Source organism: Haliotis rufescens, unplaced genomic scaffold, assembly GCF_023055435.1.
Source record: "Haliotis rufescens isolate VD_foot unplaced genomic scaffold, xgHalRufe1.0.p SCAF_143, whole genome shotgun sequence".
Classification (NCBI taxonomy): Eukaryota; Metazoa; Mollusca; class Gastropoda; order Lepetellida; family Haliotidae; genus Haliotis; species Haliotis rufescens.
In genome coordinates, this window is record NW_025963828.1 from 261,691 (window position 1) to 277,314 (window position 15,624).

The following is a 15,624-nucleotide window of genomic DNA, read 5'->3' on the forward strand; positions in this document are numbered from 1 at the left end:
AAAAGAGTTGAAAATGGTTAGATAAAGGGTCGTCAATGGCTGACTAGGTAAGATAAGGGTTGACACTGATTAACTTTGTTTAAAAGAGAAGCCAATGGTCGACAAGGCTAAATAAGGGTTGTCATTGATTTAGTACGTTACATGCGAGAAGGCAATGGTCGACAAGATTGAATTAAAGGTTGACATTGATTAGCTATGTTTAAAAGAGAAGGCACTGGTCGACAAGGTTAAATAAGTGTTGTCATTGATTAACTATGTTACATGCGAGAAGGCAATGGTCGACAAGATTGAAAAAGGGTTGTCAATGGTTGTCAAGGTTAGATAGGAGGAGTCGACAAGGTTAAATAAGGGTTGACATTGATTAACTATTTTAAATACGAAAAGGCAATGGTTGACTAGATTGGATAAGGGTTGGTCATGGTTAACTCATCTTCCCGAGACAAGGGAGCTAACTGACTATAAAAGTCCAGTTTCCAGTTAACCCTTAATAGGCACTGGTGGCGCTACGATCGAGCCTGGAAGTATCAGCCTAGTTCGGAGCACGCCCCATTGGGCATAAAAGGAAAATAATGAGTGAGTGAGTGAGTGACTATGGTTTTACGCAGCTTTTAGCAATATTCCAGCAATATCACGGCGGGGGACACCAGAAATGGGCTTCACACATTGTACCCATGTCGGGAATCGAACCCGGGTCTTCGGCGTGACGAGCGAAGTAAAAGGAAAATAACGACGAACATTATCTTACAATCAGTTATGACACCAGGGTAAGCGTGTCCCTTCCTACCGGTAGCACCCGCCATTTATACAATTTGCATAAACAAAATGGGAGTTTGTTATCGGACCCTGCACAGCAGTACTCTTGCCATGCGACGGTGGCCTGTAAACAAACCAGACAATCTAGTGATGGAGCAGAAAATCCAGTGACACGATCGCGGAACAGACGCCTGATACACATAACACGGTTGTGTCAACAATAGGATTATATGACTCACTCACTCACTCACTCACTCACTCACTCACTCTGGAGGCCTGGGACCGTTGATTACTACTACTACTACTACTACTACTACAACTACAACCACTAATAATAATAATAAGAAGAAGAAGAAGAAGAAGAAGAAGAAGAAGAATTACATTATCTACATGGAGCAGAAAGGAGCCAGAAAGGGATGTTGGGGTTGTAAGGATCAATTGCTGGTTCAGAAAATGATCCTCGAAGAGGCTAAAACTTACCACCGTAACCTTTCAATGTGTTTGATAAACTACAGAAAAGCTGATGATTCTGTACCTAACGGATTGATTTTGAAGTCACTGGAATGTATTGACCTCCCCGAGCGACTACTTGTTTTACTCAAGTCTTTAATGAATTGCTGGTCACCTCAACTTGAGATGTATTCGCAGGGGCAGGTGGTGACTTCGGAACCCATTTCTATTAGAAGAGGAAGATTTCAGGGCGATTCTTTCAGTCCTTTGCTTTTCTGTTTATCATTAAATCCTTTAAGCTTTTTGCTTAGCAAAGAGGAAGGTTATCATCCTGGACCTCCTCGGCACAGATCCCCAACACCCTTTACTCACATCCTTTACATGGATGACCTTGAACTGAAGTGGGGGATCCACATTCAAAAAACAGATTCTGCTTGTCGAGTCCTTTTCTAATGATATTGGCATGTCCTTTGGACTCGACAAATACAACATTCTTCATTTGAAACGTGGCAAGGTAGAAGAGGGAGGATCAGACAGTTTACTTGGAGGAAGAGTTATTGGCCATCTCGTGGAAGGTCAGGCATATACGTACTTAGGGATGCAGATTAGAGACAAACTCCAGAATGCCCATATCAAGGAAAAACCTCGGGCAGAGTACAAATGTAGACTTCAGAAAATCCGGAGTTCAGAGCTGAACGCTCGCAACAAAGTAAAAGCCACAAATACTTATGCTGTGCCCGTCCTTTCATATACTTTTGGTGTTGTTGATTGGACGAAACAAGACATTCAGGGTATTGACACCCTCACACGAAGAATCATGTCAGACAATAGATTCCACCACCCTCGCTCTTCCCTCAATCGCTTATATTTACCAATCATTATGGGAGGACGTGGTTTGATTAACGTTTGGGCTCTTCATGATAGAATTGTTTTGTGCACTTTTGCACACATTTATTTGTCTGATGATCCTTTTGTGAAGCATGTCAAAACTCATGATGAGAACATGACATTCCACAGTTTTCTAAAACGAACCAAGGGTGTGGGACATAATCTCAATGTCAATGTTGATTTTGTTGATGGTTCTGTACTGCTGGACGGTATAGAAATGAGTGTCAACCAAGGGAAGTGCCATAGCAAATCGGCCCAGACTCAGTTTTTCAAGGAGAGGCTTTCTGGACGACTACTGCATCGAGTGTATGTGCAGTGTGTTGAGAAGGTCAGCAGCCCTGCAGAGTCCTTCACTTGGATGAAGTCATCTGGCCTGAAAAGTGAAACAAAAGGCTTTCTGTTTGCTGCTCAGGACCAGTCACTTCCTAATCGAAACCGTCAATGTGTGATGTTGCATCAAAATGTAAACATGAAATGTAGATTATGTAATGAATTTAATGGGACTGTCCAACACATTGTCAGTGGATGCCCAGCCTTGGCACAAACACAGTATCTTAAGCGACATGATGGCGGCGTGGCTCGATCATTTTATTACCGTCTTCGACATGCTTATGGTTTTGACACAGAGGTCCAACCATGGTACGACCCGGAATATGTAGAGGGCGTCATGGAAAATGATAAATACAAAATTCTTTGGAAAAGGCCCGTATACAGCCTCAGACGTATCCAGGCAAACAAACCTGATCTTGTCCATTTTGATAAATCCAATTCAATCATTTATATCATTGAATTTTCTGTCCCTTTTGACAATGTGATTGACAAGATTGAGGATATATATGGCAAATATGCGGACCTCGCTTCCGAAATGTCACGCTTGCATCCAAGTACCAAGTTGTCCGACTCCCCATTGTTGTCTGTGCCTTAGGTTTGGTACATCCCAATCGGTTTACTGACATTGGGAGAGTACCCGGGTTTGCTACCAGGAATACAGCCCTTCTGACAGTATGGGTAATGCAGAAGGCTGCAGTGTTGGGGAGTCTTCACATTCTCCGAAAAGTTCTGGAAGGGTTTGACTAGGCAGCTTCCTGGGAGAAGTCCCACTCACTGTCTGGGCTGCGTGTAGAGGGGGCAAGGGTCCTGAGCTGATGATGAACCTAACCAGCCTGACTGTCCCAGGATCACCCAAACCCTCTTTGCTGCATTTGTAATTTTAATCTGTAAATAATAATAATAATAATAATAATAATGATGATGATAATAATAATGATAATAAATATAAAAATAATAATCGCAAAGTTTGTGACATGGCTTTCTATTTTCCATCTGATTTATTATCCGAAATATGTAACGTAATACAAAAATGCATGCTTCTAACCACTGGTTACTGGAAATACCAAAGAACGCGTCGTGTTTCTTGCCTTGTTTGCTTTTTATCAAACGTCATACAGTGTACTACAAAACGCTGAAGGAGTGTACGGGGGCGTGATAAGAAGTCGGACCGAGAAGAGTTGAGGTCAGTCTTGACGGAACCCGCGGCATGAAGGTCTTCACCGCCGTCGCCTCCTCCCTTCTGGGACTCCACATAGCTGCTGCCTTCATCTGTGAGTACCTCATTCTGCATCCTGGTTACTTTAACTTGTTTTGTCTTGTTACATGTTGGTATCTGCAATTAAGCGCTAAGCATTTTGTTCATGCAAATATTTATATTTTCAAAGGGCGTTGTGCTGCTTTGAATAATAACTTGTATATTAATCAGATAATTGTATTTTTGCTTTATTAGGCATTGCGTGAACTTTGGCTTTGTAACCTTTTGTTTTAAAGCTTACATCAAATGACATCAAATGACATTAAATGACGTGTAAGTGAACTATTTGCCTATTAGTTTCAGAGAAATATGAAGCATATATCTATATGATGGTAGAAATCAAAACAAAACAAAATGATTTGTCGACCTTCTAGATGGCGAACTGTTAAGAGAGTTAGAACGGATGAGAGTTCGTCATTAATATGTTGAATAGTGCACGTGGAATTGTGTGTATCATTAATGAGTAAACGCATAGAATGTACTGATAAAGATTCGTTTCATTTGGTGACATATTGATTTGACATACTTGCGACACACATTTCAGAGTACCCACATATCAGGCAATAAGATAAGGTTAACCGTTGAACTGATTAAACCGCTTTTTCTTGAAAAAATATGTAACCTTTTCCCATCAACTTGTAATGACAGCGACATATACGATCCCCTGGCACAAATTCATGTTGCCAAGTTGAACGTTTAAAAAAATATATTTTCTGCAGAATATATGCGATACGATAAGCAGAGACACATCAAATGACAGACATTTGTGATTATTCAGATATTTTCATTTCGCATCCTCATTCAGATTTGTTATTGATACTACAAACAAAACCTGCAAAAAAACGAACCTTGCCAGTACCTTTCATTCAATGTCTGATCCACCAGAATGGAGAAGAAAATATATGCATGTGCAAAGCAAATATTATTCATGTAAATGAACTCTGGGCCATGTGGCCTTCATTCATGAATAAACTTCTTCTTCTTCTTCTTCTTCTTCTTGATCCTCCCCAATGGAGCTTGTTTTACTTAGTAAGCAGTTCTGAACCCCGCAGCACTACAGGAATTAGGTTATCAGTGTGTACTAAACATACTCCATGAAGGCCACATCTTTCAATTGATTCATGAATCTAAATTAAAGGAACACTTTCTGAAAATGAACCGATGCAATTAGCTTCTGGCCCGTTAAGCGTTAGTCTCCATCTGCTAATACGTTAGATTGTTCATAATATGTAAAATTGTTCTTATATTCTACCACACGTTGAGAGATGTGAATCTCCGATCTACTTACATAATTATAACTGTATGTATGTGTAAACGTCTAAAAGTGATTTGTTCAATGATCTGTTTTAATGGTTTTGTTACCATCACACTTAAAATTGCAGTCCTCTAAAACGTCACTCATCAAAACAATCATTACAATCTGCAACAGACATTAGCACGATTTATACTGGCATTCTGTACGAACCAGGCATGAGTTATTTCATCGGTCTAGTAACCCCCATACGCTTAACATACGCATTTCTTAAAGGGGGTGATGCAACTGTTGTTTCCCTTTATCCATTCTTGAACAGACTTTGCAATGAATGGCGTGTGTGCAACCGGCACATTGTGTCTATGGAATTAGAAGACTCACCAACTGCGAGGTACACGTCGGGGCTAACTGAGTTGGCAAACAGACAGACTTTGAAGTTGCTAGAAAGAAAACCCGGCCGTTCAAAGACTTGAGGGAGTTGGGTTTAACGCCGCCTTGAACAATATTCCAGTTACCTCACGACGTGTCTGTTAAATGTGGGAGGATAGCCCGAAGTGATGCACTTGGTCAAATCCACGAGCACAGACATGACAGATGAACGTTAGACAATGCTGTGCGGTCCATGTCCAGTCGACGTCTAGACATACCCTGTGTGAACCTAATATGTGGGCTATGTGCTCTTGGGTCAGAACTTTTATAACACTTGGTTTTACGAATCCCCCGAAATTGAAATGCAAAAAAATAAAATAAAAAACAATGGGTATTTTTATTCCCCCGACCAGAAATAAGTAAAATGTAAAAAGAAACACTCATGTACTGTCATTATCAATATAAATATTTTAAAACTTAAAATACAGTTATTAAAACCTGTAGAAAATTGATCTTAGAAACTTCAAAACACAATGAATTATGACGAACTTCGATATATCCGTGTCTTAAACGGAAGGGAGGTCAACTCTAAGCTTGTTTCGTTCCCTATTCTTCCCGCCCCTACTTTTTATGGTACCTACAGAACCCTTTAAGAAAATAAAAAAATGAAATATGTAAGTTTTATATTTTTATCTTTTCGACTTATCCACCTAATATTTTTCTTTGTGGCAATCGATAGAAACGGATAAACGGATTTGAATCGTGACACTCGAGATAAAGTTTTAAATTATTTTGAACGACTGCTCATTGGCTGGGACATTGACTGTCCTTAGGTATTCGTCACATCTCGCCCCTTTCCGTAACCTACAAGAAGACTCGTCCCCCTATCGATGAATGTTATGTGCGAAAATACGACAAACCAATCAGAATGCGCGTATGATTTCAAGTTCTTCGTCAAAGAATCCCTCAGAAATAATTTTTGATTTTACATATGTCTTGCATCTAACATATACCCAAGACATAGTTAAATGTGTTCATTCATACTGTACAATTCCGCATCTCCCGTTGTGCTTTAAATTGCATCTGAAATTTATATAATATATGGGGAAATAAATGTGAACCATTACGCAACGAGTTGACAATTGTTTTAGGTATGCCCGTTTGCGCTAAGACGGAACCCGGTCGCAAAAATAGCCACGAGAGGGCCACGAGTCGCTATTCGAGTTGGTCACTAATGTCTCCTTAGGATCATAAGTGATTTTGTGTTACGGATAAGTGTAGAATGCTTCAAACAGATTTATTCGCGGTGACCTTATCTGTCCACGGAGTATCCAGTACAACAATCAGAGGTGCGGTCCACTTGACTGACCTGATGGAACTCGGTGGACATTCCGACATAGATAGCGCCTCTGGTGGTCTCAGTTCCAGACATGGCAGCCTTGGTTCTGCCGCACTTGTAGAACACCCGGTGTCTTACGTTCACATCACCTGGTATATTCCATACTAGTCTTGATTTGTTTCCAACTGTTTGATTTGTAATAAATTTATTTTGTCATAATACATGCATATAACGTCAACGCCAGGGAGTAATCACTCTCCATTGTCCTCCAAAACATCAGTGATGACACCAGGTATTCGCGACCCGTGAAGATCCGGGGTAGAATAAGTTTTCAGCAACCCATGCTTGCCGGAAAAGGCGACTATCCTAGCCGTAAGAGGTGACTAACGTGATCGGGTGTCAGGCTCGCTGACTTGGTTGATGCATATCATCGTATCTCAATTGCGTGGATCGATGCTCATGATGTCAATCACTGGATTGTCTGGTCCAGACTCGATTATTTACAGACCGCCGTCATATAGCTGGAATATTGCGGTGTTCAACAACAAACAAACAAACTAGGAATTCGCGAAATACATGTCCATTGTATTTGTGCTGGAATTCTTATTTGGTTTCAATTTAATGGTTAAATCTACAGAAATCTGTATACTGACTGATAAACTACACTGATGTGTCAAAACAGATGACGCTGTGACTGAACAAAACTAACAATACGGGTTTGGTCATGGGTATGTCTTTGTGGTAACTGTAGAACACTCTGCATGTACTCAATGTAGGTATTTGGGAGATTTTTGGGTGTTATTGAGTGTATAATTATTCAATGTGAAGTTTACACGATATACGGCTTTTCCATTGGACAATCCTCACAATCCTCACGTCGATAACCTGTACCTTTTCCCCCAATACAGATTGTCATATCTCTCACGCTTTTGGCCATCGTCATGTCCTACATCTATGGGGAACAACTCACTAGAAACTCCCCTCTCAAAAAAAACGTCGTCATATAGTTGCGAGCGATTGTTGGATTCTCCAGAAATGACGTCATGATAGAGCAATGTTTTATCGCGAAATAAACCACGCTTGTAAAATATTTACGTTATCAGCGAACTTCCGTAGAACTGTCATTATATGTGAATTCTCACAATTAAGAGACAGACATGACGTCACTCTAGAATTGTATGACGTCACGCCACAATGGGTGACGTCATATGCTGCTCTGAAAGCCGAACCTGCCTATAAAACAGAATGCGGAGTACAGTAAACCAGGCCAAGCAAAGCCGGATGTCATGTTTTAAGAATTTTGGTATTGAGAAAAAAATCCTTATAAAAAACAATTTAATTAACGTTTTCAAGCAATCAGCTTGCCGCACGCACAAACCGAAAAGATGTCAAATTTCCCGATTTTGTTTTATGAATTGATCAAGATTTAAATTGACTGGTTCACACTAAGTGTTGCCATAAGTTTCACAGAGGTCTTGTCCATCATTTCCTCAGTGGCCAATACTGCACATGTACTGAGATAGGTAAGGTGATGGTTGATGAAGAACTACTGGAATTAACGTGGCTGGTGAAGTGACGTGGCGACATGCCGTCGTGCACATGAATGAGTGACGTCGTGCACATGAATGAGTGACGTCGTGTACATCAATGGGTGACGTCGTGCACATGAATGAGTAAAGCTGTGCACAAATCATAGACCGCTTGTTACCCGCCCTAACCTACTCAGAGCGATAATATACAGGAAAAGAATATTTTTGGCGACGAATATTGCTAGATGTCCTGAAAAAAGAATATTGGGGACTTTTCAAAATAAAATAGAAGGTTCACGAGAGTTCTGGGATTTTTGTCCCTCAGCTTTTACAAAAACGCTCTTTCACATGACATACTGGATATGTGGCCACCAAATTGAATAAAACATTTTATTGTTTTACTGTAGACGACAGAATCAACATTATTCAATGGCTCATGTTTCTGTGCCAGTATCTGACGACAACAGCTGTTTGGGTCGATGCTACACACACCTGGATAACGCTCAAGGCTGCCAGTGCAACTACATCTGTCACAAATACGGCGACTGCTGCAACGACTTCGACTACGCCTGCCAACACAAAGGTAAGGCCAGCGAATAGACACATTGTTAAGCTCGAGTGATAGACATATAGTGAAGGCCGAAGGTTAGGCCGGGTTCGATTCTCTATGAGGAAAATGTGTGGAACCTATTGCTGGTGTCACTGTCATGTTGTCGCTGCTACTGTTAAACGCGGCGTAAAACCATACCCACCCACTCTTCCGTTGTATATACAGGCACCCACCCCACAAGTCAGGCTGGGGCGAGTACAGCACCACCCCACACACAGGCACCACACACACAGGGACCCCACACCCCAGTGAGCAGTCACAACATTGCAGATGCACTCTGGCAGGTTGACCCTGATAAGGTTGACATGGCCGACATCACCATTAACATCGGCAGTCACGCTACCAGTGGAAAGACAACGGACGTCTCCAAGAGCAAGTAAGTTGACGAATTCACTTATCTTTTTAACTTCCATCAACCCCGGGTATAACGTACTACAGTTCGTGTTTGTTATTGTGACGCAACAATTCAAACCAGTTTGTGAAATGTTAACTCAGAACCAATGTCAGAATATTGTTAACCGTTATCGACATGGCCAAGGTCCCAGTCTCTGTAAGGATAAAGCTACAGGCGAGGCCATGGACCTTCGGTGACGTAGAAGAGCTGATGTGGCGCCTAGTTTGAGTGAGTTAGGGATTACGCCGCATTTAGCATTTTTCCAGCAACATCACGGCCGGAGAGACCAGAAATGGGCTTCACACATTGTACTCATGTGAAGATTCGAACCCGGACGTTCGGCGTGACGAGCGAACGCTTTAACCACTTGGCTACCCCGCTGCCCATGCCTAGTTTATAAAGATAATCGTCCGTTTCACTCATCTCTGTTATCAATGCTACAAATTATGCCAATCTTATAGATTGTATTTCAATGTGTGTATCTAAATAAAAAAACAATCCCGTTGTACCGATCCCTTGACCTACATTCTTAAGTTAGACCTTTATTTGTCGCGTGACCTGAGATTAGATCATTTGATGACCATATAAGGATGAACCAAATATGGAATCGATTGGGAAATTCAACAGGTGACATAGCCCACATTTGAACGCAAGCGATAGTTGACGTGACGTTGTACTGATTTTATAAGTGCATCTTCGATTTATTGAGCCGAAAGGAAACAAATAGCTTTAAGTATTACCATATTACCAGGTCTCTCTCATGGGTCTTCAGCAACCCATGCTTGTCGTAAGAGGCGACTAACGGGATCGGGTGATCAGGCTCGCTGACTTGGTTGATGCATGTCAACGTATCCCAACTGCATGGATCGATGCTCACGATGTCAATCACTGGATTGTGTGGTCCAGACTCGATTATTTACACACCGACGTCATATTGAACGGCGTTAAAAAACAAATAAACAAACAAATTCTAAACTTTTAGATCAGCAAGCTAAACAAACGACACATCATGTAACGTCAACGACGAAACACTTTGACATGTCCTCAAGTCGTTAGGTTTAAAAGAGGCTTTGATGGCACTTGTTGGCGATTTATGTGTTTATAGCTGAAACAAGTAGTCAGTTGGAAACATTTATTGCAATGCTGGTACCATATATTAATGTACTGAAACCTTAAAATACGGAAATCAATACCCGCTCCTTCAGTCCATCTACGGGGCGGTCGGGTAGCCTAGTGGTTAAAGCGTTGGCTCGTCACGCCGAAGACCCGGGTTCGATTCCCGACATGGGTACGATGTGTGGAGCCCATTTCTGGTGTCCCCTGATTCAGAGTCGTCCCCAGTACTCGTGTTTGTCAAAGGAAGCGACTAAAATGGAGATCAGATGACTAGACTTTGTAACACTGTTGATTGTATGTCCCAGAACAGAATTTTGTTCAACTTAAGTGAGTGAGTGAGTTGGTTTTAACGCCGCTTTTAACAGCACATGTATATGACGGCGAATCAGCTTAACATGGGAGGAGGCGCGAGGTGATGCAGGTCTCAGACGTTTACCACTTCGGTGAAACCTGCGAGCACGGGTATGGTGCTGACAAGCAAAGAAACATAATCGGGGCGAACCGGGATTCAAACCCACAATCATAGGTTTCTGGCGCGCCCAAGGGACGCAACCCTGCACAGCAAATTGTGGGGCCTGAGAGTACGAGGCCACCCGTGCCCCCAATTTCACTTAAGACTATGTGCATAAACTGACGGCCAAAAGAAACTTTACCATAGTTCTAAATCACTCTAGTTAAAAAAAAACACAATAGATAGATGCATGAAGTCTAATGTATTGGAAAGACCAAAATCTCAAAGAAATCAACATTTAAAATGAAAGTCATCCGATATTGGCATGACAGTTGCCCAAATTGAGGTTGGGTAGTAAAAACAAACTTTCGACGTAATGGACAAAGGGCACACACATCTAAAAAATCGCTCAAGTTTAATGACACGTAAATAGCGTGTATGACCACCCCATGCGACAAGACATGCAAAATCTCGCCGTCGCACAGAAAAAGTCAGTCGTCTGATGACACATCACGTGGGGTACGTCGCCACTCATCTTGAAGGGCCTCGATCAGTTCTTGTCGCTTGGCTGGAAGTGTAGTCGCGCGCTGTCGAACACGACGATCCATGACATCCCAGAGGTGTTCTCTGGGGACAATGTCTGGGGAGCGTGCAAGGCCAAGGCAACACGTCGTTGTTGGCTGCAAGGACGTTCTGTGTGATTCGGACTGCGAAGAAGTCCTTAGAACAACAAGGGAGCATCCAAAGGTTCTAGCAATCTGCATCATGCCGAGGGCCCGCTCGCGTTGTTCGGGTGTCAGTCGTGTCGGTGACATGCCGTCCGTATATACTTTAATTGCACGTGTAGTGTCGGCCAGAGTGGCACGTGTTTCTCACTTTTTCGCATACGAAAAGGTCCCTGCATAGAGTATTGTTGTATTTGGACGATGTGTTTTGCATTGATTTAGTTTGAACTTGTGTTTTTAAATCTTTTGCTATTTCATTTTTTTAATGGGTATAATGTGTGAAGCCCATTTCTGGTGTCCCCCGCCGTGATATTGCTGGAATATTGCTAAAAGCGGCGTAAAACCATACTCACTCACTCATTTTTTTAAGTTCTAAGGTTTCTTTAGGACATCAGTTTAGTATGTTGAGGTTAAAGAGTAGCATATTTGTTTTTGATGGCGACTAGTGAAATTGTGGTTTCTTAAGAACACTTTTTCTGTGGGATTGCCATAAGGAATTAAAAAACATACATAAATGTTCTTTTCTAAAATATCCAGATATGTAAGCATTACATATGGCGTCAATTTAAATCTTCATTTGAGGTCCTTCTCAAGGGGAAGTTTAAATTAATACATATTCACAAGCTATCTCTAGGCAGAGAGTCTGATATCTTGAGACTATGTGTACTAATGTTGTCCAAATAGTCCTGTAGAAATAAATAATGGTTTTCATCACCCAGGTCATCATGATAACATTATGTATTCATTATTTATCGATATGTATTGTATTCGTAGTGGGGATATTTGTAAAGATCATGCAGTCAAACTCTCTGACATTTCTCAATGTATGCTGAGATAATAGGGTCCAAATGATCGGAATCAGCGCTTCTGTATGTATTCGTGCCAGGGAATTCTCAAGGCTTTCCCAAAGAATGTGGAAGTTGTCCGTCTGTGGTTGGTCATTTCAAGAATATGGTCTCGTGAAAAACGTATGAATGTTTTGTCGTTCTTACAGTTGTGAACGTCAATTTCGCGGTCATGTTACGGCTCGTCCATTGAAAAAGGTGTATATCGTGTAAACTTCACATTAAAAAAATATATGTTGAATTGGTAGTCGGTGAGACGAACTACATCATAATCTGATGTCGTGGTTCGTTTTTCATGCTATCATGACCAGGTCCCGACTTCAGAATTTCCACACAGGCCTTCGTGATACAGTTGGAATGTTGCCGACATTGGCGTCAGATAATATCCTCTTACCTTGTTCATGAATGTTCTTTGTCTGTTTCAGCTTGTTCAGTAATGTGAACGCTGCGCCATTAAGGAAGCCAGTGTACCAGGCGTTGATGGCGCTCTGGGACAACTACAACCCGACGAGAGGGTCCGCAGACCCAGTAACCGCCGCCGACAAAGCTGAAATCAACAACTTCCTTGACATTGTCATGGCTTCTCCTGTCATGGAGACAACATACAACTACCTCGTCGACCAGCGTACGTACTGATGTAGCGGGCGTTACGCAGCATGACGTTACGTTTAACGCTGGGTCTGCATTTTCAGGAGTGCCTGACATATTCGGGACTTACCATTTAATATTACCATACAAGAGATACAAGGTTGTTGGGTTTTTTTAAATGTAAGAGGGGTGGGTGTCACAACACATTTTTTGCACAACATCAAGTTTGTGTCGACTTCCCGGTTGTCTCGAACTCAATTTATAGTCTCAACAGTTAAAAATAAGTTAGAAATAAAATCAACACCAGAGAAAAACCAGTCTCGATTATCCGCCGAAACAGATTCCATTGGACGTAAAAGGCAGAATAGTGGTGAATTTTTTATGAATGGATCACTGAAAATCAGTGATGACACCAGGTGTTCGCGAAAAGGGTACGCATGACCTGCCCTACCGGTAGCACCCGCAACTCACACAAATTGCATGAAAAAGAGTAAGTTAGTGTTGCCTAACGCCGTTCAACGGTGGGGGCGGTGGGGTAGCCTAGTGGTTAAATCATTCGCTAGTCACGCCGGGTTTGATTCCTCACTTGGGTACAAAGCGTGAAGCCCATTTCTGGTGTCCCCCGCGTGATATGGCTGGAATATTGCTGAAAGCGGTGTAAACCCAAACTCACTCACTCATACAACGGCGGCTTCTAAACAATCGAGTCTTGACCAGACAATCCATTCGCACGATAATTATTTCGTTGAAACACAACTTATCACAAGTTAACTCGTCAAGTGGGATACTTGGCCTTAAAAGGTCCTGTGTACACCATGCATAGAAGCGTAGAAGTGGCAAGAAATTAAAGGATCTGGATGTGTGTCATCGTTGCTATAAACCCCTGATCTGCCTGGCCATGTCTCAAAGTTTAACGAACCACCGAGCGACAGAAGCAATGGTGCCTACAGCATTCAACATATTTAAAATATATTTTTGACATTTCAGATATATTCTTATCTATTTTAGATATATATAGCGGAAGTAAGACAGCCTTAAGAGACAAAATCTACTCCCTCTGGTTTCAACCCTACTCCCGATCTGGCGGGTCGTCAAAGGACAGCAGCGGATTCGAACACGTGTTTGTCGGCGAGTACAAGTCGTCCATAGTGGAGGGATTTCATAACTGGTTGCGCTTTTACAAGGAGGAACAAGCTGGACATGCGAACTACCTCGGGTACCTCAAGCAAGTCGGGGTAGGTTGCGTCTGGCTGTGTTGCTCTCTGGTGCAGGGTGTCCACGATCATATTCTTCGCGGGCGACGCTTGCAATGATATACATGCTTGTGAATCTCCATGTTACATGATATACTGATCTTTCGTAGGTTTTGTGTTTGTTTGTTTGTTGTTTAACGCCGCACTCAGCAAAATGCCAGCTATGCGACGGCGGTCTGTAAGTAATCGAGTCTGGACCAGAAAATCCAGTGATTGTCATCATGAGCATTTATCTTGGCATTTGGAATACGATGACATGCATCAACCAAGTCAGCGAGCCTGACCACCAGATCCGGTTAGTCACCTCTTACGACAAGCATAGTCGCCTTTTACGGCAAGCATGGGTTGCTGAAGACCTATTCTACCCCGGATCTTCACGGGTCGTCTCGGTGTGTAGCTCTCTGGTGCAGATCATATTCCTCGAGGACAACGCTTGCAATGGTTGACATGCTTATGAATCTCCATGTTACATGATGCACTGATCTTTGTATTTCAATTGCGTATGTACATGTCGATGCTCATGATGTCTGTCACTGGATTAGCAGACAGATTACAGACCGCTGTCTTATTGGTGGAATATTGCTGAGCACGGCGTTAAACAACAAACAATCAACGTTCAACAAACAAACAACAAAAAACAAACCTTCTGTTGATTTCTTCTTCAGCCACAGATGCTTGAGTTCACCTTCACCTGGAACGGTCACTTCAAGAAGATTGACTCCTTCATCATCGGGTCGAGTCCAGCGTTCGACATGGCCCTGGGGACAATCTGTATACTGACCAGGCCAAGCTCTTCTTGTCCTTTCACCCTCAACGGCCACAGCTTCCACATCCAGCAGTACGACGAGGCCCACACGTCCGGGGTACAGCTCGCCACTGCCTATACTGTGTTCTAAACACAGTGTGAGCCCTCGCCTTTCTGTAACGTTAATGGTGTGAGTGAGTGAGTGAATAGATTTGTTTTGACGCCGCAGTCAGCTATATTCCAGCATACCTCGACTATTGAGTGCGTGAGTCGTGTGTATTTTATAACGGGTATATCCTATATTATTATTCTGGGACCTCTTTAACAGCATGGTTTGGTCTTGTAAGATGCGCACGGATTAGAGAAACTCCGGATTAAGAAGTAAGTGCGAGTTCCGCATTAGCCAGGTTCCACAATATAATGATTTAGGATTTGGTTGAAAGACCGGAATTCAGGGTTATACAAAGTGTATGATATTTTTATGTGCATTTTTACGTGTTTGTACTTGTACGTGTCAAACTGTCGATTAGTCCACAACGGATACATGCATGTACGTATGTCTGTCTCAATAAAAGATTCAAGTGTGTGTTATGTATTGATATATCTTCGTAGCTGTCATTTGGAGAAGAATGACATTGTTTTCACGTTTGGAGTAACTGAACACTTAATCATAATAATAGTGTTTGTTTGTTTGCTGTTTAACACCGTTTTCAGCAATATTACAGCTGTATG

At 42.1% G+C, this 15,624-nt stretch overlaps 1 protein-coding gene across 1 annotated transcript; it reads left to right on the top strand.

Annotated features, from left to right (window-relative positions):
• Window positions 1–3,548: 3,548 nt before the first annotated feature.
• Window positions 3,549–15,478, top strand: LOC124130974 (uridylate-specific endoribonuclease-like). Its single transcript, XM_046494026.2, has 6 exons — window positions 3,549–3,692; window positions 8,617–8,748; window positions 8,941–9,151; window positions 12,732–12,931; window positions 13,903–14,129; window positions 14,813–15,478. Exons 1-6 carry the CDS (start codon window positions 3,629–3,631, stop codon window positions 15,041–15,043), a joined length of 1,065 nt encoding a protein of 354 aa, XP_046349982.1. The 5' UTR covers window positions 3,549–3,628; the 3' UTR covers window positions 15,044–15,478.
• The last annotated feature ends 146 nt before the right edge of the window (window positions 15,479–15,624 follow it).

Excerpts from the sequence above, each read along its gene's own strand:
- LOC124130974 (XM_046494026.2), top strand. The coding sequence starts at position 3,629 with ATGAAGGTCTTCACCGCCGTCGCCTCCTCCCTTCTGGGACTCCACATA. Across the intron at positions 8,749-8,940 it reads CTACGCCTGCCAACACAAAG|GCACCCACCCCACAAGTCAG; the intron begins GTAAGGCCAGCG and ends TTGTATATACAG. Across the intron at positions 12,932-13,902 it reads CAACTACCTCGTCGACCAGC|ATATATATAGCGGAAGTAAG; the intron begins GTACGTACTGAT and ends TATCTATTTTAG.